A 27,087-nucleotide genomic window follows, 5' to 3' on the forward strand; every position below is an offset into this window, starting at 1 on the left:
GGTTTTTCACATAAAGCAAAACTAGAATTACATTCTAGGTTGTATGATTGCCAGGGAAATATCCTCTGATACTCATAAAAACTGGATTCAAGGGAACTATCACTTTTTTGTCTGTTTTAATAAAATATCACATGTTGAGTAATTTCAGACATAAAAATTGACACCTTCAAAAATATTACTATAAGCCATCTTGATACATATAGCAAAATTACCCTACATTATCAGAAAATTCTTAAATGAATTCAAATTACTCTCCTTTGCTGGCTATTTTATCACTATCTAAATAACTATGTCCTTCAGAATGAGTCAACTATCAAACAACTTTAGCAATGATGGTTGTCGTTCAAGGCTAAAGACTGAATATAACTAGCAAATCTGGAGAACTGTTTCATAATTCAATTATAGTTCCAGTACTGGGCCATCATTTATCAAAGTGTATTTCATGGAACATGAGAAAACCAAAACATGTTCTATGAATAAAAGATAGTAAAGTCAAATACGTTTGGGAAAAGCCACATAAAATAAATGAATATAAAAACTAATATAAATAATAAATTTAATATTAGTAATAGTGAAATATATTTTGTGGAATACTACCCTAATCTAACTTACGGTCCAACCTTACTAAGTAAATACCATATCCAGATTTGTATTTACTATAATCACATGTGTATAGCACATCATAATTTCAAGGTACTTTCATTTCAATTATTATCTCTATGTATAGATGAGAATGCTGAGATTCAGAAATGTTAACTGACTTCCCAAAGTCACAGAATCAGAAACTATGGAATCAGGGCTTGATCACAAGTCTACTGGCTTCAAAACTCCATGTCAGGCTGGTATAACATTATGTCTTCTAAACAGAGTCTTCAAAACATCATAAGGTAATCTAAACATTGAATATCATACTGGTAGTAGTCATAAAGTACAATCAGTTACTGGCTATCAAGGTAACGCTTATCAATGTTTTATAAGAATAAGATACTTAATCATTGAATGGGTTTAAACATGAAAAAACCCAAATTGGACAAAATTTTAAAAGTCTAGTACATTTAAAGTAACTTACCATAACTGTTTGCTAGATAATAAGAGCAAGAGACCACAACACTTTAATTACTAAGGAAAACCCCTAAATTTAGGAATAATAATGAGAAAAAAACCTAAGTTTTGATCCATCAAATCAGATATTTAGTATACTGAAAATTATACACAACAAATATGGTATACATATAATATGTGATACCTTATGATATAAAAATATTTTTTTTACTTTAATGTATACAAATGCACTTAGTTTTGCCACTAAACTCAGCCATCAACACAATTTAACTTTGGTAGATTACCTACCACTACCAGTAAACATTACTAACTGTTAGAAATAATTCGTATTTTATAAATAAAGAATACTTCTGATCACCTACATTTTTAGACTGCTATACTTTTAGACACGTGTCAAAGAAAAAATTTTCTTTACTTAAATTTTTTTTCTAATATTGAAAAACATTAAACCAAATATTCTTTATCTTGTTTGTTTAAAAATGATTTTAGCTTGTGATCCTCTTTTGCAAAGAGACTACAAACTCTGTAGAAACTTTATGCCACTTCTAAAAGTTAGCTTTCAAGTAAATAAGTTTTTAGTATAAAATGGGATCAAGATTAAATAGAAAAACCACCATCTGGCAACCATCACAGTAATAATTCAGCCAAGAAATATCATCAGATGCTAAAATCAGAGGATAAAGTTTGATGAGAAGCAGTATGTTTATAGTCTTCAAGTACTCTTTCAAATCAGACTACTTATTGATTATAAATACAAATAAAAAACACTTACTATTAATTTCAAAGGGACAAAGAATAATGTTATAACGGAGAGACCTAGCAGACAGAAACTTAATGAAGAGATCACACCAATAGGGACAAATCAAATCAAATCAAGGGCAATATATATCCAGTATTTAACCTCTGGTACAGGATACAAAAAGAACACATCAATCCTTCTGGGATAGTCCTACTGAAAATGTACTACTTGAATCCAATCATGAAGAAACATAAAAAAAAACACACACAACAAATTGAAGTATATTCTACACAATAACTTATCCATGTAATATTTAAAATTTATCAATTATGAAAGTCAAGAAAAGGCTCAAAAAACGGTTCCAGATTGAAGAAGACCAAAGAAACATGACAACTAAATCTAATTTACATATAGATCCATTTGATAAAAGGCAAACCTTGGTGATACAGGAAAATGCAGTAGTGTAAGAAATATATATTGGAATATTTGGGAACGAATGGGCAGTAATTTAACAATTTCCTCTGGAATGGTTCAAAAAATATGTTTGTACTATTCTTACCAAACTGAAAAACTAATATTAATTATTTTTACCATTTTCAATACTAGTCCCATTTTCCTCTGGATCTGACAGGTTTCTAAAATAATCATCTATTTTTGGGGTTGTTTTTTTTTTTTTTTTTTTTTTTTTTTGGAGAACAAGGTTCCAGTGGGCTTGGGAAAGCACAAGATTTATGAGAATTTTCAAAAGTACTACCAAGATTAGAGACTAGGCACTAACAGAAGGAAGAAAGAAAATATATTAAGGAAAAATGGAACCTATTACCATTCAGGCTATCCTCTGGATACATGTACAAATAGATCTGTAGCAAGTTTAAAATATGTGCTTTTCCAGAAAGATGCCTGCTACCACAAAGCAGTGGTAAAGTAGATCACAATATGTAGCTTCAAGAATTCTGCCACAGCTAGATAAAATGTTTTAAATTTTACTGTTTAATTTCTACATTGTAATATTTCAGAATGTACCAATTTTTTAAAAAGTAGGTATTCCTATTTTAAAGCAAGCAATTAAATATTGGCAATATCTACAAATATATTTTTCAATATACTACAATTTTTAAAAAGCAGTTTCTTTAATATGATTTCCCTGAATTTGCTGGGTAAGAATTTCTTAAGATGGGGTTAAAGAATGCAGAAAAATAAAGACATACAAATTCCTCTGCTCCACCCAAAACTCAAATCAGTTTTTAACAAACCCTGCAATAAAATCTACTTTTAGGTTTTGTAAATACTATTTGTGCAGAAAAGAGTTAATATAGTAGGCCTGAGTCGGTTATCTCTAGATGTGTTGGCTTGTTGGCATCTGATCACTAAGCTTTTGAGTCAGCTCTTAACCACTTCCCAGACTGAAGAGTGGCACACTGTGCCTGAGTTGTCCGTACAAATAATGTAGTTTATGATGAATCCCTGCTTTCCTCGTGGGAGTCCGTAATTTTGGTATGTGCTAAAGTAGAAGGTGCCTATGAAGTGACTCCAATAAAAACTCTGGGCAACTGAACGCTGGAGCCTCGCTGGTAGAAAACATTTCAGACTTGTGATAACTCTTTGCTAGGGGAATAAACCATGTCGCATGTGACCCCACTGGACCTTCAGATTTCACCCCATGTGCCTTTTGTATACTTATTTTGTTTTGCATCATTTTGCTGAGTCCTGTGAGTTTTCCTAGTGAATCATCAAACCTGGGGTAATGTTCGGGTACCTCTACACTACTTTAATGTATAAAATTCCTTCTGCAAAGTTCCAAGTATTTCAATGAATTGTTATATATACATTAACAACTTGTAAATTGATTACTTTAAGATGACAGAAGCTTAAAGTAAGCCCTATATGACTCACAAAATTATTTACTTTTTGAACTACTATTAAAACAATATTCAAAAGATAATTTAACATTCATTTTCTCAAAGTTCAAATTAGCTATTTTAACTATAAGTATAGTTAATTTGAGATTTTATTACATGGTTGCTATATATTTTTCTGTATGTCTAATTATTTCTAATTCCAGCCAAATTAAACCCATCCTTTTCCTCATAAAGAAACAGAAAAACAAACCAAATGCATACACAAAACAGTTTATTGTCCATCACAATTTAGGTAGTGTTTAAAGTGATACATTCTTACCATGTGGAGTGATTGTCTGTACAGGTTTAGTAGGGGACCTCACATTCCATATAGTCAAGGTGCCATCGGAATGACTGCAAATAAATTGTTTTCCTTCATGATGCCAAGCCACAGAGTGGATAGCCTATAGAAAAGGGATGCACAATTCCATTTTTAAAAATAAAAATTTATTTAAACATCAAGCTACTCATAATTGGTATTGTAATTAATTTTTGAATCTCAGAGGGAAGGCGTGGTTGGGCGGGTGGGAAGAGATAAATTAAAGAACTTAGTCAATGGGGACCAATGGGGGATTACATATGTAATACTTTCAACAATGAAAATTAAAAAAATAAAGCAAATGTAGAACAAAAATTTTTTTTTTATATTTCCAAAACTGAAGACAATATGTTAACTTTACATTCCCATAGTAATTTAATTTTCTAGCAATACAAATGAGAATTTAGTATTGACACTATTTTGACTGTTTTTACTTTATTTACTCCCTAAACCAGCATAAGGAAGCTATAGTAGTTATATAAATGTAAAAATAAAATTTTAAGTTCAGAAAAACAAAATGTATTTTTATACTTTCTTTTTTTTAAAATATATTTTATTGATTTTTTACAGAGAGGAAGGGAGAGGGATAGAGAGTCAGAAACATCAATGAGAGAGAAACATCGATCAGCTGCCTCCTGCACACTCCCTACTGGGTATGTGCCTGCAACCAAGATACATGCCCTTGACCGGAATTGAACCTGGGACCCTTGAGTCCACAGGCTCAAACCGTTTAGGGCTATTTTTATACTTTCTTAGAATAAACTATACCTAAACAAATGACCAAGTAAGTAATTACAACCAATATTTCATGGAATAACTAGTTGTACTGACATAGAACAAATTTTTTAAATTAACTAAATTTCTAAGAAAATAAATTTCTAGGTTTTATAATTAAGATCAATTAAAAATATCTCAAGTTGACCTTTTAAACATGTTATTCATTTCTCACAGTAAGTACTGAAGCAATTTTTAAAATCTGAAGAGACCCCCTTTTGACTAGAAATTTATTTTATAACTTTAAGGCACTTAAAAATTATCATTAAAATATTTTTATATAACCAAATATGTTTCCCTTCCATTTTTTTGTCCTAATATTATTTAATTTTTTTCCTGTAAAAAATATTTTTATCACTCTTCTAGGTTCTTTAAATTACTTCTGTTCAGCTCAAGTTGATACACTACTGTTCTTAATATTCAATTGACTTTAAAAGCTACCCTACTAGCCCTAGCTGGTTTGGCTCAGTGGATAGAGCGTTGGCCTGTGGACTGAGAGGTCCTGGGTTCAATTCCAGTCAAGTGCACATGCCCAGGCTGCGGGCTCAATCCCCAGTAGGGGGTGTGCAGGAGGCAGCCAATCAGTGATTCTCTCTCATCATTGATGTCTCTCTCTCCCTTTCTCTCTGAAATCAATAAAAATATATTTCTTTAAAAGTAAAGTATCTCTAAAATATTCTAAATAAAAACTTAAAACAGTGATAAATTCATTCCAAAATACATATGAAATTCCACAAACCAAATCTTAAGATAAGCAATCTCTTAAAAATAAATCATTTCTGCAACATATGAGTAGTGGTAAGAAGCTATTCACAAAGCTATTTAAATTTATTTTTTAAAGTGATAAGGGAAATACAAGATAGATCTACAGTGATGTCTGCAACCAATAAATTAAAAAAAATTCTAATTATGTATATCCCATATAATAAAAGGCTAATATGCAAACTGACCGAACAGCAGAACAACCGGTCAGTATGATGCGCACTGACCACCAGGGGGCAGGCGCTCAATGCAGGAGCTGCCCCATGGTGGTCAGTGCACCCCCACAAGGGGAGCACTGCTCAGCCAGAAGCCAGGCTCACGGGGAGATGGCCTAAGCCATCAGTTGGACATCCCCTGAGGGCTCCCAGACTGCGAGAAGGCACAGGCTAGGCTAAGGGACCCCCACCCCAAGTGCACTAATTTTGTGCAATGGGCCTCTAGTATGTTAATATGTACATTTTCATAAACATATTATGTATAGAGGCCCGGTGCACCAAATTCATGCATGGGTGGGGTCCCTAGGCCTGGCTGGCGATCGTGGCCAATCAGGTTCCCTGCCTCTCAGCCTCCTTCTTCCCTCGCTGCCCCGCATGCCGCCACCGCACAGTTCCTCACTTCACTGCCTCCTCCTTTCCTCGCCACTCCATCTCCTCCTTCCCTCGCTGCCTACGTCACTGTCACCCACCTCTGGTTCTCCGTCCCAGCCCAGGGCCCAGCCCCAATTGGGCAATTGGGACCTGCCAGCTGGGGGGAGGGACCAGGAGGTTGGCTGGCAGGCCCGATCAGGTGATTGGGACCTGCTGGCTGGGAGAGGGGCCAACCGCCACCACTGTAGCTGGGCGGGAGGGCTGCGGGCCGATCGTGGCCTGCCAGCTGGGGGAGGGACAGAGGGAGGGACCTGGAAGGTTGGCCACTGGCCCCGAGGAGGGATTTGGCCATTGGCCACCCTGGGAAAGGGGCCATGTCCGCCGCCACCCACTCCCAGTTCCCCGTCCCATCCCAGGTGCTCAGCCAGGGGAAGGGACTGTAAGGTTTGCCAGCAGGCCCCATTGGCAATCGGGACCTGCGGGCTTGGGCAGCTCCAGTGTTGAGCATCTTCCCCCTGGTGGTCAGTGAGTGTCATAGTGACCGGTCATTCTGGTCGTCCCTCATAACGGTCGCTTAGGCTTTTATATAAATAGATGGAAAACTAATACTTTTAACTTGCCAAAGAAAACAAAATACATCTTTATTAAAAAGTACTTTTTATTTATTAAGACAGTAAATTATTAAACATTCCAAAATAAATACTAATTGCAGCGACAAGTGGTTCCCAATTATTCTGGATAACAATGAGAAAAATATTACAGAAAATACCTCATTAAAGAAAAAAACATAATGAACTTTATATGCAATAAACATGAACAAGTTTTTCTATTATTTCTGCAATTTTCTAAATACAAATCCAACTTATACATGAGCTCATTGTTTCTAATACTCTCGCTCTAGTGCCATTACATATAATACTACATGTTACATATGTATGTACATAAGTATATGTATAAGTTTTTATTATATATTACTTTAATTTTTTTTTAATCCTCACTTTAGGATATTTTTCCATTGATTTTTAGAGAGAGTGGAAGAGAGAGGGAAAGAGAGAAAAATATCGATGTGAGAGAAACACAACGACTGGTTGCCTCCTGCACGTGCCCTGACCAGGGCCCAGGCCGGGCAGGAGCCTACAACTGAGGTGCATGCACTTGACCAAAATTGAACCTGGGACCCTTGGGTCTGCAGGCCAACACTCTATCCACTGAGCAACCAGCTAGGGTTCTTTTAAATTATTTTATTTTTTGCTAATCCTCAATCCAGGATATTTTTTCCATTGATTTTTTTTAGAAAGAGAGAGAGGGAGGGAGGGCTGGAAAGAGAAGGGGGGGGAGAGAGAGAGAGAGAGAAAGAGAGAGACATTGATGTGAGAGAGACACATCAATTGGCTGCCTCCTGCATGGGCCCCTTACTGGGACTGGGGATCAAACCTGCAACCCAGGTACACGCCCTTGACCTGGAATCAAGCCCTCAACCCTTTGGTCTGGGAGCCGACACTCTAACCATTGCTAATAACCCACTGTCCAGGGGTTATTATATATTATATATTCTTATGTAGTATATATAGTATTTTATGTATGTATGTATGTTTATGTGTATAATAAATGCCACATAAATTATCTATATGTATAAAAGCTAAGCAACTGGACCGGTCACTATGACTCGCATTGCGGTGGCCAACCAGCCCGACAGGGGCCCTGATTGCCCCCCAACCTCCCGCGGTCCCTCCCCCAGGCCGGCCCAGCCCTTGATCAACCCCCACAACCCCGAACAGGGGTGGGGCCGGCCAACCTCTCATGGCCCCTCCCCCTGGCCGGCCTGGCCCCAATCAGCTTTCCCACCCCGATCTGGGGCTGACCAGTCGGCCAACCTCCTGCATCTCCTCCCCCGTGCTGGCCCAGCCTCAATTGGCCCCCATTCGGGGCGGGCGGCCAGACCCCACCCATGCATGAATTCATGCACCGGGCCCTAGTATATGTATAAATCATACAATTATACCTTTTCATTAGTGTTCTTAGGAAAATGAAGTAGTAACTTATGTTAACAAAATAGAAATAACAAATCTCATTAACCAAATCTGTCACATGCTCAGAATTAAAAGATTAATTTGGAGCAAATCTGAATAATTCATTGGAGAAGATATGAGATATAAAGTTAAAAGGATTACGTGGGGTTGAGAAATTTTGAGTGTAAGTTGGCTTTTTTTTTTCTCCAAGAGAATATAAAATTTTCAGGAGATTCTAAACAGGTAACTTGATTTTGAAAAGATAAAATAGAAAACTAGAGATAGAAATGATTAAGAGAAACGGATAAGGAAAGAGCTCAAGGGCAGAATAAATGGAAAGGAGAAAAGCAAATAAATGAGATGTTCAAAAGTTGTTGGAAAAGATGAATTCAGGGTAGAGGGCAAAAAATGGAGAAAAGGAGGTAAGATGATATAGCTATTGGAATAAGCCACAAAGGAGCAGTATATAAAATTCCAAAAGTTCTTTAAAAGATGTACTGTCTAACAAAACAAAAATCTTAACTATAAAAACGCTCATGAAGCAGTGAATAAATTAAGAACCTCAGTTTTTTATACTTGATAATATTTAAAAAAAACAAAGAACTGTCTACTCTGAGACATTCTTTAGAAAGTAATATCTAATTATTTGGCTTGATAAAAGTAGTACATATGATACTTTCTCCTATTCATATAAAATAAGAGGGCATCTTGAAAAATAATATTCTAGAAAGAGAACTGGCTATTTATCAAATTTTATACTCACTAACTCAAAATAAAGATAAATTAAATAAATTCCCTACCTGCTGGTTTTGAAAATTAATCAGTATTATTAGAATCACTTAACACTAAGTTTTATACATCGTGGTATAGCTGCTCTTACATTATATATATACTGATTAACATTTTAGCAGACTTACACAAAAAACAATTTCTGTTCTCCTAGAAAATAAATTTATTCAATATTCAATTCAAAAGCAACATTGATTCCTAGTGTTAATCATATACTGAAGCTAAAACCCTTAGAAAAATATGAACAAAATGATAAAATAAAAAGAATTACTTTTATTATGTAGACTGATTTCAATACTGAAAAAGGTCTAGTTTTGTTTATTATTCTCACATAATCAAATAATAAGGTAAGTGCTTAGAGCACTGAATGAATTATTTCCTGAATCTATGAATAATCCATTAAATTGTACAGTTTTGGCCCTAGCATCTTAACTTTTAAACATTTCAATATTTCCACTACAGATGGGAGACAGCAGTAATACTGTATAACTGAACATGATAATTACTGAAAAATATATTTTGTAAGATAGTTGATAAATTACATATTGAATATTAAGTGATTTACAGTTTTTTTCTCTATTAAGATTTTAAACAGGCATGAATTACCACTCTGTAGTAATATATCTAGACCTTAAATGTCACTGACTTCTAATATCACACAAACTAACATTCCACCGGATAGAAGAGCAACAGCATTATCTATAAAGTAATCTTGCTAAAAGTGAAAAATGAACCTGAGTTTAATCAAGTCTCAGTAAACTATCCAATTTATAGGATATATGAGGGTTAAAAATAGGTTAAACACAATAGCATGCAGCCAGAAAAATTCATTCTTTGGGAGACTATCTACAACAAATGGCAAAAAAAGAAGAAATGAGGTAAGGAAGTAAAAGAGAAGAGAGCCCTAGCTGGTTTGGCTCAGTGGATAGAGCATCGGCCTGTGGACTGGAGGATCCCAGGTCCGATTCTAGTCAAGGGCACATGCCCGGGTTGTGGGCTCCATCCCCAGTAGGGGGCATGAAGGAGGCAGCGATCAATGATTCTCTCACATCATTGATGTTTCTATTTCTCTCTCTCTCTCCCTTCATCTCTGAAATCAATAAAAATATATTTTAAAAAAAAAGAGGGAGGAGAGGTCTACAGTTTAAAAGAGACTTAAAAGAATTACTTTTATTATGTAGACTTGGATATCAATACTGAAAAAGTCTAGTTTTGTTTATTATTCTCACATAATCAAATAATAAGGTAAGTGCTTAGAGCACTGAATGAATTATCGGTCCATATGTGCGTCTTCAAACAACCAACAATAAATGTCTACAGCAAGCATGTCAAATGGCCCAGCCAATGTAACAGTATATAAGAAAAGTTTTAATAAAAATTTCATAAGTTAGTTTTTACAATATTCTGTTATACATAATCTATATATATAAAAGCCTAAGCAACTGTCCGACTGGTAACTATGATGTGCACTGACCACCAGGGGGCAGACGCTCAATGCAGGAGCTTCCAAGCTGCGGTTAATTGGTAGCTGTGGTTCTTGGGTGACGCACCCGGAACCAGAGAGGAGGGAGCCCAATTCTGGGGTGCGTCACCCATGAACTGCCCTCTCACAATCCAGGACCCCTCGGGGGATGTGGGAGAGAGCTGGTTTCGGCCCAATCCCCATAAGCCAGGCTGAGGGACCCCACCAGTGCACAAATCCATGCACCGGGCCTCTAGTATTAATAACAAACTACAAAGTTCACTAATGACTGATTACTATAATCGTATTGCATTCATTTCCCTTATGCGTCTTACACGCAGGCGCACCATTTCTCTCCACTAATACTAGCAGCGAATATTTCTGCAGCTGATTCCCATGTCATTCGTTAATCTTGTACTGACTTGTTTGGTGTGCGCAACAGGAAATATTTTGCTTTTGGAGAACAAGAAAAATAGGTTTATTTGCATTACGCTTATTAATTTATGCAGTTATTCAATGTCTGGTAAGTTAATGTTCAAGAAAAAAATATTAATTTTTATTAAAATGTTCTATTATTTTACATGAACGATTACTCATTTATTTCAGCCCTTTGTATTCAGCATGTCTCTTTCGAAGTAAACCTACGTTTCTATGAAAATTGAAGCTTTTGCCCTAGCCAATTTGGCTCAATGGATAGTGTCGGCCTGCGGACTGAAAGGTTCCAGGTTCAAGAGCACATGCCTGGGTTGCCGACTTGATCCCTAGTGGAAGGCATGCAGGAGGCAGCTGAGCAGCTGATCAATGATTCTCTCTCATTATTAATGATTCTCTCTCTCTCTCTTCCTCTCCCTTCCTCTCTGAAATCAATAAGAATGTATTTAAAACAAATTTGAAGCTTTTGTTTTTTTGCAACCCACATAAACATAAATCTTGTTTATTTGGCTGGTGTTAGCCTTTGAGTTTGACATGCTTGGTCTACAGCATATTACAATCATTTGTATAAGATAAAAATACAATGTTTATTAATTGGCTTGTAAATGTATAGAATAACTCTGCAAAAATACATGAAAAATTGGTAACACTAGTACCTGGGGTAAAAGAATTGAATGGCCAGATGACAGGGGTGAGAAAGAGATTTTTTTTTTATATCTTTTGAGCTACGTGAATATATTATCTATTATAGAAAAAAATGTGGTGTGTTTTATTGCAGTTATAAAGATTGCCTAAACTAAAATCAGCAAGTTCTTAGAAAAGCTGCTCTGAACTAGAGAAATGACATCTTTTGATTAACAAAAACGTTATTACCTCATCATATGTGTATCTGTAGTCGCCTTTTTTTGATTTGAGGTCCCATAAAACTACTGTTCCAGATTCAAAGCCAATCAAAAGCTGTAATAAAAGAAAACGCCACATTACCTAGGAATGGTAGTAATCATATGAAGCATTTATTTTCTGACAAGATAACAATTATCATTAATATGCATCCAATATAAAATTATAATATAATTAAACATCTGCATTGCTAATTACTAATCATAGAGATCACAAATGAGAATACTATATTTCATATTTATATGCATTTTATGATTAGGGACTCAATGTATATCATACAAGTTTTTTGAGAAAGAAAATTACCATTTTGAAGTCCTCAGTGTACATTTTAATTACTATAATAAATTAGCAATACAAGTTAACATTTGTACGTGCTTTAAAGTTCACAAACTTTCCTAATTCAACATATTATCAGGTAATCTCATTTATTTATCTACATATTAATTAGTTCTAAATTATATCCAGCCTAGATCCTTCTCATGAGATTTAGACTCATAATTCCAGTGGCCACATCTCCACTTATCTACTCAAGACGAACCTCAAAGTAAATGTGTCCAAAGTGAATTCATTATTTTCTTCCCTATCCTCCTCTGGTATTCTCTGGTTGCAGTGTCTCTCTCACCATTTTTATTTCAACATTCATTAAGTTGCTCAGACAAAACTCTGGGGGTCATGTTAACTCTGGTTCCCCCCAACCCCATCAGGTAAAATCATCAAATAATTTTAAAATTACATTCTATCATCTCTCTAACTTACTTTCCTCCACCTCCAATACCTTACTCCAAGACACAAAATCTCTGGGATGATCACTTTATAATGTATATAAATGTCGAATTACTATGTTGTACACCTGAAACTAAGTGGATATAATACTGTATGTCAACTATAACTGGAAAATAAGACACAAAGATCTCTTTTCTGGTCTCTTACTCTACCTGATTCCAAGTCTTGCCCCTTTTTTAACCCATTCCATATTGTAGTTAGAGTAATAGTTCTAAAATGCAAACCTGATCATGTCATATGTGCTTTTATTTAAAACTTTTTTAGGATAAAGTCCAAACTAAATATGACTTACAAAATTCATCATGGTCTGTCTTCTGCTTACCTCTCCAGCTTTATCCATTACCACACACTTAGTACCCAATACACTCCAGTCCATCTTTTAGCTCATGCTCTCTCTTACCTTGGAGCCTTTGCACATGCTGTCTTTCTACCTGGGCCACTCTACTTGAATGTCATGTTCTGCCAGACTAATCCTCCTACTAACTCTTCAGATATCCTCTGAGCTATCACTCACTTCCTCTGTGAAGCCTTCCTTGACCTACCAAATGTAAGTCAATGCCTTTCCTATGTGCTCCAACAGTACTCTGTACTATTTTTAATCTGAAGGGTCACCACACAATATAAGAATGGCCCTTGTCTTATCTGAATTCTCTTTCAGACAATGACACTGGTCTATTTAAGGAAGGATTAATTTTATCTTATTCACCACTGTACTTCTAACGTAAGACACAGGGACTGATCCATTGTAGATACTTAATAAATCTTCGTGAATGAGTAAATTTCAGAATGGAATGCATGTTCTTGCCTTATAAACTGTCCGCTGCTTATCCAACTTCTGCTGTCCACCTAGTACAGTGATGGCGAACCTTTTGAGCTTGGCGTGTCAGCATTTTGAAAAATCCTAATTTAACTCTGGTGCCGTGTCACATATAGAAATTTTTTGATATTTGCAATCATAGTAAAACAAAGACTTATATTTTTGATATTTATTTTATATATTTAAATGCCATTTAACAAAGAAAAATCAACCAAAAAAATGAGTTCGCGTGTCACAGGTTTGCCATCACTGACCTAGTATTTTCCAAATTTCAGTATTCCCTCTGCTTAAAGCTCCTCCCCCTTTTATAAAATGTTCTACTCATTTTTAAGTATCAGTTTAGTTGCTTCCTTGGGTAAGCCTACCCAATTCCTCTAGAAAAGCAGAAATGCAACAACTCCTATACTAGTACATGCATTTCATCTATATGTCTCTAATAGCGGCCTAATACATGTTAGACACTCAACTAGTTGTTTAATGAATGCATAAGTAATTAGTAGGTAGTTGATAACCATTCATGTAATCTGAGATATGAACAAAGTTTGGGGAAGAACCAGTAATTTTAATGAAATAGCAATTTAGTAGATTTCAGACTACAGTGCATTTGTAGGAGCCAGTCATTGAGGCTTACAAAAGAGGTTTTCCCACCATGGTAGGGAGTATAGTTAATTTCTGTAACCCAAACACTTTTTTCCCAGGCTACGTTATATATATATATATACACTTTCAAGGAAAAACTAGTATTTGTTTCCTTTACCTTTTCCTAGTCCTTCTAAATATCTTGGATATGTGATTATGTCACTTTCTGATGGGGGAAGAAAACTTCAGAAATAAAAAGAGACGAAAAAAGATAAAACTTAAGAATTGATGTACAGTGTAAACAGCACTAGATTGTTCAGCACTAAGCTCTCAGATGTGCCATTTAGTAGCCATGTAACTTTAATAATGTTACCCCTCCACATCTTAGAAGCATAAAAGGGTTATAATAAACGTTAACCCTTCGAGTCATATCTAACATCCTAAGAAACTAAGAAATCTGTGCCAACCGGTTAGACTTTAATCCCCATAATTTCCTAAATATTAAAAAATAGAGGGGCTAACTTAAAAGTACAGTACCTAACACGTTAAGCACCCAGTCTGACACTATACTTTCTGTCCGGAAGACAATAAGGCTGGGCGCTTAACATGTTAAACTTGCTTAGAAGATTCTTTCAATGCTTATTCCTACTAAAATATTTTATAACTCAGAGATGTTAAGTAATTTATGTAGTGTTGAATAGTTTCCTTTTAATTATCTACACTAATAAAAGAGAAACATGGTAATTGGCGTACGACCGCTACCCTTTTCATTGGCTAATCAGTGAGTACATGCAAATTAACTGTCAGCCAAGATGGCAGCCGGCAGCCAGGCAGCTGGAAGCGAACATGAGGCTTGCTTGCTTCAGTGACTGCAGACTGCAACGTTCCCGCCTGACTTGCCGGCCTCTGAGCCGTAAGTTTGAAACTTTGTAACAAATATAGAAGATAAACAAAACCCCAGAAACCAGCTTTCAGATCTAAGAGCTGGAGTTATACATTGTTTCCATTATAGAACACTCAGCAGCAGAAGCCTCAGAGCTAGAGCGAGAGCTAAAGCTGGCCCAGAATAAAAAAAAAAAAAAAGAAAACAAGGAGTGGTTGGGAGCTTCAGTCACTCGCTTCCGGAAAACAGCCCTCAGCCCCTCACCCAGACTGGCCAGGCACCCCAGTGGGGACCCCTAACCTGATCCAGGACACCCTTCAGGGCAAACCAGCCAGCCCCTACCCATGCACCAGGCCTCTATCCTATATAGTAAAAGGGTAATATGCCTCCTGGCACCGGGATCAGTGGAGCAGCGAGGCTCCCTGCACCGGGATCAGCGTGACAGGGGGCAGCGCCCAAACCCCCTGATCGCCCTGCGGCTCTATGTGTGACGGGGGGCGGGGCCACAACCTCCCTATCTGCCCTGCTCTGTGCCTGATAGGGGGGAGCTCCCCAATCCCGATTGCCCTGGGGCTCTGTGTTTGACAGGGTGCAGCGCACCAACCCCCTGATCGGCCCTGCTCTGTGTGTGACAGGGTGCGGCGCCCCAACCCCTCCCCCGCACCACGGGCCCTGCTCTGTGTGTAACAGGGTAGAGCCATAACCTCTCCATCGGCCCTGCCCCGAGTGTGACAGCGGTGGCGCCCCAACCCCTGATCGGCCCTGCTCTGTGGGTGATAGAGGGTGGCGCCCCAACCCCCCTCCACGGGCCTTGCTCTGTGTGTGACAGGGTAGAGCCATAACCTCCCCATTGGCCCTGCCCTGAGTGTGACAGGGTGCAGTGCCCCAACCCCCTGATCCCCCCTGCTCTGTGTGTGACAGGGGGCGGTGCCCCAACTCCCCTATCGGCCCTACTCTGTGAGTGACAGGGGGGAGCTCCTCAACCCCCTGATCGGCCCTGCTCTGTGCGTGACGGGGGAGCTCCCCAACCCCCTGATGCGCCCTGCTCTGTGAGTGACAGGGGGCAGCGCCCCAACCCCCTGATTGAACCTGCTCTGTGCGTGACAGAGGGTGGCGCCGCAACCTCCCCATCGACCCTGCCTTGAGTGTGACAGGGGGCGGTGCCCTAATCCCCCAATTGGCCCTACCCTGAGCGTGACTGAGGGTGGCATTGCAACTTCCCAATCCGCCTGCTCTGTGCATGACGGGGCGGCGCCCCAACTCCCCAATCGGCCCTGCTTTGAGCCTGACCAGGGGCTGCACTTAGGGATTGGGCCTTCCCTCTGCCACCCGGGAGCAGGCCTAAGCCAGCAGGTCGTTATCTCCCGAGGCGTCCCAGACTGCGAGAGGGCACAGGCCGGGCTGGAGGACCCCCCTCCTCCCGCCCCCCGAGTGCACAAGTTTTTGTGCACCGGGCCTCTAGTTCTATATAATAAAAGCCTAACAGGCTAAGTGTCCGGTTGACCGGTCAGCCATTCAACCAATCAAAGTGAGAATAAGCTAATGACATGCTAAGGCCGCTCAACCGCTCACTATGATGTGCACTGACCACCATGGGGCAGACAGTAGACTGGTCAACCAGTTGCTATGACATGCACTGACCACCAGGGGGCAGACACTCCGACTGGTAGGTTAGCTCGATGCTGGGGTCTGGCTGATTGGGACTGAGCAAGACAGGCTGGACACGCCCTGGAGCACTCCCGTGGTCCCTCCCCAGCTGGCCAACCTCCCGCATCTCTACCCAGCCCCGATCGGCACTGGTGGGGTTCCTCGGCCTGGCCTGCACCCTCTCTCAATCGGGGACCCTTCGGGGGATGTCGGAGAGCAGTTTTTGGCCTGATCCCACAAGCCAGGCCAAGGGACCCCACTGGTGCACTAATTCATGCTCCGGGCCTCTAGTTCTCTCATAAAAAGCATCAGTGCATATACTGACTATGCATACAGCTCTCTACATCAATAACTGATCTATATCTTACAGAGAAAATACAGTACAATGGAGAGGACTCTGGAGTTGAAATCAGAGAAATCAGTGTTCAAAATCCCAGCTCCACCAATATCTAACTTTGTATCTTTTGACCACATAATACCTTAAAATTTCTGCCTGATCATCTGTAAAACAAGGAAGATATCTCACTTAAATTTGCTGGGAGGATCAAATGAAACAGTGTATATAATGTGTCAGCATAGTGCCTGACACAAAGTAAAATTCAATAAATGACAGTCAATATAATCTATTCTAGCATCTTAATATTTCAAAATGTTGAATGAGATTAGCTTCAGGAACTAAGGAGAATTAATATAATGCAAGTTTCAAAAAGTGAGGATGATATACACAGTTATACATAATTTATTTTCGCAATGAATTAAGATTATATTGAGCAGTTACTATTTACACTATATTTTGAGCATATGTGAAATATAAATCTGCATAAATATTATCTCTGTGTTCACGAAGTTTTTTCGAGTTCACATATACACACATTTATAATCCAAGGCAATATGTGGTAAATACTGTAAAGCTTACACAAATAAGGTGCTAGCGAATTTAGAAGTGGGAGAAAGCATTTTCTTTCAGAATTATCTGGGAAAATATGAAAAAAATTATCTAATCTGAGTCTTAAAATGAGGGTAGGAACCAGCCAGTGTTGCTCAGTGGTTGAGCACTGATCCACGAACGGAGAGGTAGCCTGTTGGATTCCTAGTCAGGGCACATGCCTCAGTTGCAGGCTTGGTCCTTAGAGGGGTACGTGCAGGAGGCAGCCAACTGATGATGTCTCTCTCTTGTTGATGTTTCCGTCTCTCCCTCTCCCTTCCTCTCTCTCTAAAAATCATCGATAATAAAAAAAAAATGTTTTTTAAATGAGGGTAGTAATTCATTGGAGAGAGAATATCATTAAATAGACCTACCTAAAAGAATTCCAAACAGAGGGACTCACATAAACAAAGCATGGAGGCAGCAAAGAGCACTCACAAATGAGAAACAATAATTATTTGCTTCAGTATAGCATTCCAGTAAAGATGTTCTGAAAGATAATGAAGCCCAAAGCTACCGTTAAAGAAACTCTTTTTGTTAGATTCTGTACAACCACTGAAAGCTTTTGAACAGGAGAGTAGTAAGATTAAAATGGCACTCTAGGAAGATTGATCACGAAATGATTCAAGAATGAGCTAGAATGCCTTTAACTACCTTGGCCCTAATGATATGTAATAAAAAAGAGACACTGCAAAAGAAGGATTTAAATGATTTAGTGACCAATTCAAAGTAGAAGGAGGGAAAGTTTTCAATTCTCCCACCCTGCCTCTCACCCAAAGGCTTGCCTTTCAAACAAGTATCTGTACCAAAGTAAAAAAAGTGAAGATACAGGTTACTGTAACGTGCTTCATGTAGTTTCTCTCAAAACATACAATTTTATATATTAATATAAGCTAACTCCAAATAGTACAGCTACCCTTTGTTTTCCCAGTGACAAATAAGAGAACAGTGTTAAACAACCTATAGGCTTGACCACTCCCACTAATTGAGGAAAGGAAAAACCTGGGAAAAGTTCTTCACAAAATTTCTAAATTTCATTTCACTGATTTCTGATAGTGACAAATTTCCTGGTATTTTACATAGGTTAACATCATAAATTTATATACAGACATTCTATCTTTAAATAGAACTACCTGAAAGATTGGTTGGATTAGGAAGTAGAAATTCATGGAAAAGGAATTTTTATTATCTTTAAATATATTTAACAAAAATAAAATAACAATAGCTAGATATTGCTTGCATAAAACTGGTTTCTGAGTATAAAAACTTAAATAAATTTTTAAAAAATTTCTACATTATTAATCTAAGCTATTTTTTTTCTTCTCACAATTTTTTTTTCATTTGGAAAGTATAGTCAATTGAAATTTTTTTCTTTTTTTTTTCTTTATTGATTAAGGTATTACATATGAGTCCTTATCCCCCCATTGCCCACCCACCCCTCACTTGTGCCCTCACCCCAAAGCAATCTATAGATTCAATGCACTCCGCATTAAAATACCAATGGCATATTTCACAGACCTAGAACGAACTCTCCAAAAATTCATCTGGAATAAAAAAAGGCGCCGAATAGCTAGAGCAATCCTGAGAAAGAAGAACAAAGTAGGAGGTATCTCATATACCAGATATCAAGCTGTATTACAAAGACACTGTTCTCAAAACTGCCTGGTACTGGCACAAGTACAGACATATAGACTAATGGAATCGACCCAAACCACTATGCTCAATTAATATTTGACAGAGGGAAGAGCATACAATGGAATCACGACAGTCTCTTCAATAAATGGTGTTGGGAAAATTGGACAGATACGTGCAAAAAAATGAAACTAGACCACCAACTTACACCATACACAAAAATAAACTCAAAATGGATAAAGGACTTAAACATAAGACGGGAAACCATAAAAATCTTAGAGGAATCCACAGGCAGCAAAATCTCAGACATATGCCGAAGCAATATCTTCACCAATACAGCTCCTAGGGCAGTGATGGCGAACCTTTTGAGCTCGGTGTGTCAGCATTTTGAAAAACCCTAACTTAACTCTGGTGCCGTGACACATATAGAAATTTTTTGATATTTGCAACCATAGTAAAACAAAGACTTATATTTTTGATATTTATTTTGTATATTTAAATGCCATTTAACAAAGAAAAATCAACCAAAAAAATGAGTTCGCGTGTCATAGGTTCGCCATCACTGTCCTAGGGCAATGGAAACTAAAGAGAAAATAAACAAATGGGACTACATCAAAATAAAAAGCTTCTGCACAGCAAAAGAAACCATCAATAAAACAACAAGAAAGCCCAATGCATGGGAGAACATATTTACCAATGTTATCTCCAATAAGGGTTTAATCTCCAAAAATTACAGGGAATATATACAACTTAACAAAAGGAAGATAAACAACCCAATCAAAAAATAGGCAACGGATACTTTTCTAAAGAAGACCAAGAGACATATGAAAACATGCTCAAAGTCACGAATCATACAAGAGATGCAAATCAAAACTACGAGGTACCATCTCACACCTGTCAGAATGGCTATCATCAACAAATCAACAAACAAGTACTGGTGAGGGTGCGGAGAAAAAGGAACCCTCGTGCACTGCTGGTGGGAATGCAGACTGGTGCAGCCAGTATGTTTCCTCAAAAAACTAAAAATGGAACTCCCATTTGACCCAGTGATCCCACTTCTAGGAATATATCCCAAGAAACCAGAAACACCAGTCAGAAAGGATATATGCATCCCTATGATCATAGCAGCACAATTTACAATAGCTAAGATTTGGAAACAGTCTAAGTGCCCATCAGCAGATGAGTAGATTAAACAACTGTGGTGCATCTACACAATGGAATACTATGCTGCTATAAAAAGGAACTCCTACCATTTCCAACAGCATGGATGGAACTGGAGGGCATTATGCTAAGTGAAATAAATCAGTTGGAGAAATATAAATATCACATGATCTTACTCATTTGTGGAATATAATGAACAACATAAACTGATGGACAAAAAGAGAACCAGAGACAGAGAATCATTGATCAGACCATCAAACCTCAGAGGGAAGGCAGAGGAGGGTGTGGGAAAGGGGGAGAGATCAACCACAGACAATCTATTTATAAAGACAAATTTAGGGAAGATAAGATATAGAAACAACTCTAGCATGTGATTTTATAGTAACCGCTACAAAAACTGTATAACTAAAGTGCTAAAAAGAATTCAAAACCAAAAGAAAACAGTTTTTGTGAGGATTATGAGAAAATCTGGGAAAATATTTTAAATGAGCCAAAAATAAGTTACTAACCTTTAATTGCTTCTATTAAATTTAACTTGTTTTAGGGTTCTTTTGTTGTTGTTCTTTAAAATTGTAAATTATTCCAATTCTTTCACTTGTTGTTCATAATGTACAAACAAGGGATATAACCTTTGTTAGTAACCTCAACTTTGCAAGGTGTGTCTTGAATAGTTTGCATATTAAAAAAATACCAAAATTCATACATTTAGGTTAATAAATATATGTTTTAGAAAAAATTCTACCTTTCCTTCATCCATTGGATTATCACTTATATGGACAATAGGTCCTGGATGAGACTTAGATGACCTAAAAAAGAAAAAGTTAATAAGATTTTTTTGTGTCAGCTAAAATTTTCAATACAATTATATATTCATCACAATAAGAACAATGAATGAAAAATAAAGATATATTTATAAAAGATATGTTTCAGTAAGTGATCAATAACAGATATTTAGCTTTTAATATGAATCGAAATAGAAATCAGAAAAAACATAGTGACTGTTAAGTTGATATAAGTAAGCAAAACTTACAATTAATTAATTTGGATAAACCTAAGTACTTTGTGTATAGAAAAGAATCTTCAATTTAGTATTATAGCACAGAAAATCTATTCTCATGGTAGAATTCACAGAGTTAATATTTTTAAATAAAGCAGCATCTAAAATAATGCAATCTTATTTTACTTAAATCTAGCCTCCAATTAGGGCATCTTATTCAGTTCCATAGTTAGACAAAAAGTAGGAAAAATTATATTATCTTAAAAAACAAATCAACAAAAGTAATGCCACCTATACTTGCTCAGAAAAAATAAGTCATGCAGATAAAAATGTAGCTGAACTGAGGCCTATACTTCATGAATAAGCACTTCTCTATTCATAAACTCCAGGGTTGAAAGACCAGTCCACTTCATGAGAGCCATTTGTGAAACCACACAGACACCTACACCAGAACTACCCACCAGATGCTGTGGTCAACTCAAACAACAGACCATGAAAACCCACACCTTGTATCAAGGGACTGGTATCTATATATATAAAAGGCTAATATGCAAAGTGTACCCTCGGGAGTTCGACCATGAGACCAGGAGTTCGATTGCTCGCTATGACATGCACTGACCACCAGGGGGCGGCGCGGGACATGGAGGGTGACCAGCAGCGGTGGCGGGGCGCTGAAGGAGCAAGGAAAGGAGGAGGTGGAGAGGCGGGGAGGACCGTACAGTGGCGGCACGAGTGGTGAGGGAAGGAGGAGGAGGGGAGGTGGGGAGGCGGGGTGAACTGTGCGGTGGGGATACGCGAGTGGTGAGGGAAGTAGGAGGCGGGGAGGTGGGGAGGCAGAGAACTGTGCAGTGGTGTGCAGGCAGCGAGGAAAGGAGGAAGTGCTGAGGTGGAGAGGCGGGGAATCTGATTGGCCCTGATTGCTGGCCAGGCCTAGGGACCCCATGCACAAATTTTGTGCACCAGGCCTCTAGTATGATAATAATGTTCCTGCCACAAGAAGGAAAACCAGGCTTGATACACTATTACAGCTACACAAAATAGTTAAGAGAGATGCCACAAATTTATCACCATGTCAAAGTGATATAAAGTTGTAGAGTGTAAAAATTTAGATCTATTTGTTTAAAAAGAAAAACAAAACAAAACAAAATGAAAATGAATCTTGCTGATTTTTATAAATTTTTATGTCTACATTAGGTAAGAAAAAAAACAGATAAGATGCAAAGATAAGATTCTAAGAGTGAAAAGTTAGAACTAAAAGTTAAAATCCTTAAGGCCCTTTAGCTCATCCAGTTTTTGTTGTTGTTATTGTAAAATGAAAACAATCATCACTATATCAAAATTAAGGAAAACTGTCAAATTAATTTTGCAATGTTACATGGCAAACATTTAGACTACATTTGCTAATTATTTAAATACTAGAGGCCCGGTGCATGAAATTTGTGCACAGGATGGGGGTTGTCCCTGAGTCCGGCCTGTACCCTCTCCAATCTGGAATATCCCTCTCACAATCCAGGACCGCTGGCTCCTAACCGCTCGCCGGCCTGCCTGCCTGATTGCCCCTAACCCAGCTGTGGGAAAACTACGGCCCGCAGCCTGGATCTGGCCTGTTTGAAATGAATAAAACTAAAAAAAAAAAAAAAAAAAAAGACCGTACCCTTTTATGTAATGATGTTTACTTTGAATTTATATTAGTTCACACAAACACTCCATGCTTTTGTTCCAGCCCTCCGGTCCAGTTTAAGAATCCATTGTGGCCCTCGAGTCAAAAAGTTTGCCCACCCCTGCCCTAAGCGCTTCTGCTTGCCAGCCTGATTGCACCCTAACCGCTCCCCTACTGGCCTGATTGATGCCTAACTGCTCCCCTGCCAGCCTGATTTCCCCCAACTGCCCTCCCCTGCCAGCCCGATCGCCCCCAACTGCCCTCCCCTGCCAGCCCAATCACCCCCAACTGCCCTCCCCTGCCAGCCCGATCACCCACAACTGTCCTCCCCTGCCAGCCCAATCACCCCCAACTGCCCTCCCCTGCTGGCCTGATTGCCCCCAACTGCCCTCCCCTGCTGGCCTGATTGCCCCCAACTGCCCTCCCCTGCTGCTCTAATCGCCCCCAACTGCCCTCCCCTGCGGCTCTAATTGCCCCCAACTGTCCTCTCCTGCCGGCCTGATCGCCCACAACTGCCCTCTCCTGCCTCAACCGGCCTCCTCCACTGGGACCCGCCTCCTCTGCACAAGGCAGCGGAGATGCCGGGACCGGCCTCCTCCGTGCCACGCGGAACCATGGGACTCCCAGGCCTCACCACACGGAGCAGCCACTGGGCCCCGCCTCCGCTGTGCGTGCGGCCATCTTTGTGGCGGCCATCTTGTGACAACGTCACACACAAGGGCTTGAGGACCACCTAGGCTTTTATTAGTATAGATATCAAGTAGTAGTTTAGATCAGTGTTTTACAAACATCTGTGGCAACACATTAGTGAGTCATAAAATCAATTTAGTGAGGCATGACAAGCATATAAAATAAAAAGAATTACAAGATTAAAAAAAATAGAACACTCATGGACATGGACGTGGACATGACTGTGGGGGTGGGTAGAGATGCAAGAGGGCAGAGGAGATAAATGGTGATGAAAAAAAAAAGATAAAAAGAAGACTGTTTTCACCTAATAAGAATAATTTTTTATTAAACTTGTGCTACAGTTTATATATATGTGAACACATGCATATATAATAAGCGTGTATATATATCTACAGTTGTTTGTATGGAAAATAATACAATAACTGATAAATAATAATAAAAGGAAATAATATTTGTTTCATATACTCACAACTATAACCCTACTTTTGCCCACCCCTATATATAAAGTATTTAAATGTACAAAGTACCAACAGGATAATACTTACAAAAGACTAATCTATATTTAATATCAAGAATGTCTGACAGATATTTAATTCAATATGAATGTAATAACTAGCTATTATAAAATATCAGCTATGGTACTGATACTTTTAGATATATAAGATTTGCTCAAACTCACAGTTCAATGGCTTTATTCCACATAATGACGTAGCCTGAGAGTGTGAAGGACTCCACATTGACAATATGTATGTTACCTCGTTCAGTGCCCACATAGAGCCATTTACTCTGGAAAGGCAAATGGCAAAATGTAACCCTGCAAGAGAACATATATTTTAAAAAATTTTTAAAGATGCCTGGTATATTTTATTAATTGTATTAAAGAGTTAATCATGATATATGTAACTTACGAAAAGCAAAAAATGATATACAACCATTGTGATTAATATTTAATTATATTATAAGCCATCAAATTTATCTACTCATTATGATTAATATTTAATTATGCTAATCAAACTTACGCTTATTCAAAGGCCTTACAGTAAATAGACAGCATGGCATGATAGAAAGAAGACAAGTTTGAAGTTAGAGCAGTTATCCCTCAGTATCCTTGAGGGATCCTGCAACCAATTCCCTGAGGATACCAAAATCCATGGTTGACCTTATATAAAATGGCACATTTGTGTACAACCTACACAGATTATCTTGTATATTTCAAATCATCTCTAGATTACTTATAATACTTAACAATGTAAATGCTATGTAAATGGCTATTATACTGTATTGTTTAGAGAATAACAAGAAAAAAAGTCTGTACATGTTCAGTACTGATGCAACAACCATTGTAGGCCTTTTTCTTTCCCAAATATTTTAGATCTGCAGTTGGTTGAATCTGCAGATGTAAAACCTGTGGATACAGAACCTATGGATACATAGTGCCAACTATATGTTTCAAATTTGTTTCACGTCATCCACTAACTGTGTTACTTTAGGCACATCCAGATTTAACCTTTAAGCAACAAACTATGAGTAGAATACCCACATCACCCCCAGGTACTACTATATTCCTCAGGAGTTATTAAACACTAGTATCTCTCAGGATCCGTGCAAAATGGTCTTCCCATGTTTTTCTTCAGTTCAAATACCACCTTCACTCAAATTGATATCCCAGTATTTCCACTTGTCTATCAGGCTTGCCTTGTAAGAGAGGGTCTACTCTCTTCACTAATTTGTAAGCCCCTGGAAGGGCAGAGATCCTCTGTACTCAGGCTGAGACAATGCTATTAGAATATAACTGAACAATCACCCCTATGTCCTGATTATATGATAGGACTTCATTGACAAATTATAATAATTTACATGCATGTATTAAATTTTATCATTATCCCAACAATTTCAAACATATTCTATATCAGCTCATTTGATTTCAAGGCAAAGAATGGAAACTATCTTGTCTTTTTAGTAGTACTTTTAAAAAAAGGTAGTATGTTATGAAAACATATAATCCTTATCTTTTCAGATTCTAACTGTGTCTCTCAAAATAGACTATTTAAATTTCGATGAAATAGCACTTAGAATAACACACTGATAATAATGACTGCTAGGCTGTTAATACTCAGACTAGGTATTAGGCAAGATATAGCATACAGAAGCTTTGCTGTTCCCATTAACACACAATTTCATTCCTGAGAATTTTCTAGGTGAAAACATTTATCAAATAAATGTACGTGCAACTCATGGTCTCACTATTTTCTATAGGTAATGCTCATTTAAATAAATACTTAAGGTTAACTATTTTCTATTGGATGTTTTATAAGATAAAGCCATTTTTCTAAAGGATTTATGTATATTTAACAGAGCAAAGAAATGCTACTGACTCGAAAAATAATTTTATAGTACCTTATTACCTCACAAAGTAGAAAGTTCACAGTGCCATACTGAAAACTTTAGAACTATTTAGGTCTCAGAATTCAGAACTTTCTAGATTTTAGAAAGGTACATAATCCATATTTTATGTATTACTGAATATGGGGCTAGCATCTCATAAACACTGAATATTTTTGAGATAAAAATTTAGACAGTTTATTTTTTAATTGATATAATGTCCATATAACATTATATTAGTTTTAAATGTACAACATAATGATTCTATGTATGTGTATATTGTGAAATGATCACCACAATAAGTCTAGCTAACATCATCACCACACATGCAGTTAGATATTTTCTTGGGATGAGTACTTTGAAGATTTATTCTCTTAGCAACTTTCATATATGCAATACAGTATTATTAACTACTAGAGGCCCAGTGCACAAAAATTTGTGCACTCGGGGGGGAAGAGGGGGTCCCTCAGCCTGGCCTGTGCCCTCTCGCAGTCTGGGACCCCTCGGGAGATAACGACCTGCTGGCTTAGGCCTGCTCCTGGGTGGCAGAGGGCAGGCCCAATCCCTAGGTGCAGCCCCTGGTCGGGCTCAGAGCAGGGCTGATTGGGGAGTTGGGGCGCCGCCCCCTGTCATGCACAGAGCAGGGCGGATTGGGAGGTTGCGATGCCACCCTCAGTCACGCTCAGGGTAGGGCTGATTGGGGGGTTGGGGCACCGCCCCCTATAACACTCAAGGCAGGGTCAATGGGGAGGTTGCGGCGCCACCCCCTGTGACACACAGAGCAGGGCCAATCAGGGGGTTGGGGCGCTGCCCCTGTCACTCACAGAGCAGGGCCAATCAGGGGGTTGGGGCACCGCCCCCTGTCACTCACAGAGCAGGGCCCATCAGGGGGGTTGGGGCTCCGTACCCTGTCACACACAGAGCAGGGCCCATCAGGGGGTTGGGGAGCTCCCCCGTCACGCACAGAGCAGGGCCGATCAGGGGGTTGAGGAGCTCCCCCCTGTCACTCACAGAGTAGGGCCGATAGGGGAGTTGGGGCACCGCCCCCTGTCACACACAGAGCAGGGCAGATCAGGGGGTTGGGGCGCTGCACCCTGTCACACTCAGGGCAGGGCCAATGGGGAGGTTATGGCTCTACCCTGTCACACACAGAGCAAGGCCCGTGGAGGGGGGTTGGGGCGCCGCCCTCTATCACCCA

At 38.6% G+C, this 27,087-nt stretch overlaps 1 protein-coding gene across 1 annotated transcript in view; it reads right to left on the reverse strand.

Moving 5' to 3' along the window:
- Positions 1 to 27,087, reverse strand: part of STXBP5 (syntaxin binding protein 5) — a 156,651-nt gene that overhangs the window by 91,210 nt on the left and 38,354 nt on the right. Inside the window, exons 6-9 of the mRNA XM_006084493.3 lie at positions 24,187 to 24,321; positions 20,903 to 20,966; positions 11,707 to 11,790; positions 3,980 to 4,103 (exon numbers count right to left, since the gene is read on the reverse strand). Coding sequence (XP_006084555.1) covers positions 3,980 to 4,103; positions 11,707 to 11,790; positions 20,903 to 20,966; positions 24,187 to 24,321 — 407 coding nt within the window. The remainder of the gene's footprint in view (positions 1 to 3,979; positions 4,104 to 11,706; positions 11,791 to 20,902; positions 20,967 to 24,186; positions 24,322 to 27,087) is intronic.

The sequence above is a fragment of the Myotis lucifugus genome, unplaced genomic scaffold (genome assembly GCF_000147115.1).
Source record: "Myotis lucifugus unplaced genomic scaffold, Myoluc2.0 scaffold_11, whole genome shotgun sequence".
In the NCBI taxonomy this organism is placed as follows: Eukaryota; Metazoa; Chordata; class Mammalia; order Chiroptera; family Vespertilionidae; genus Myotis; species Myotis lucifugus.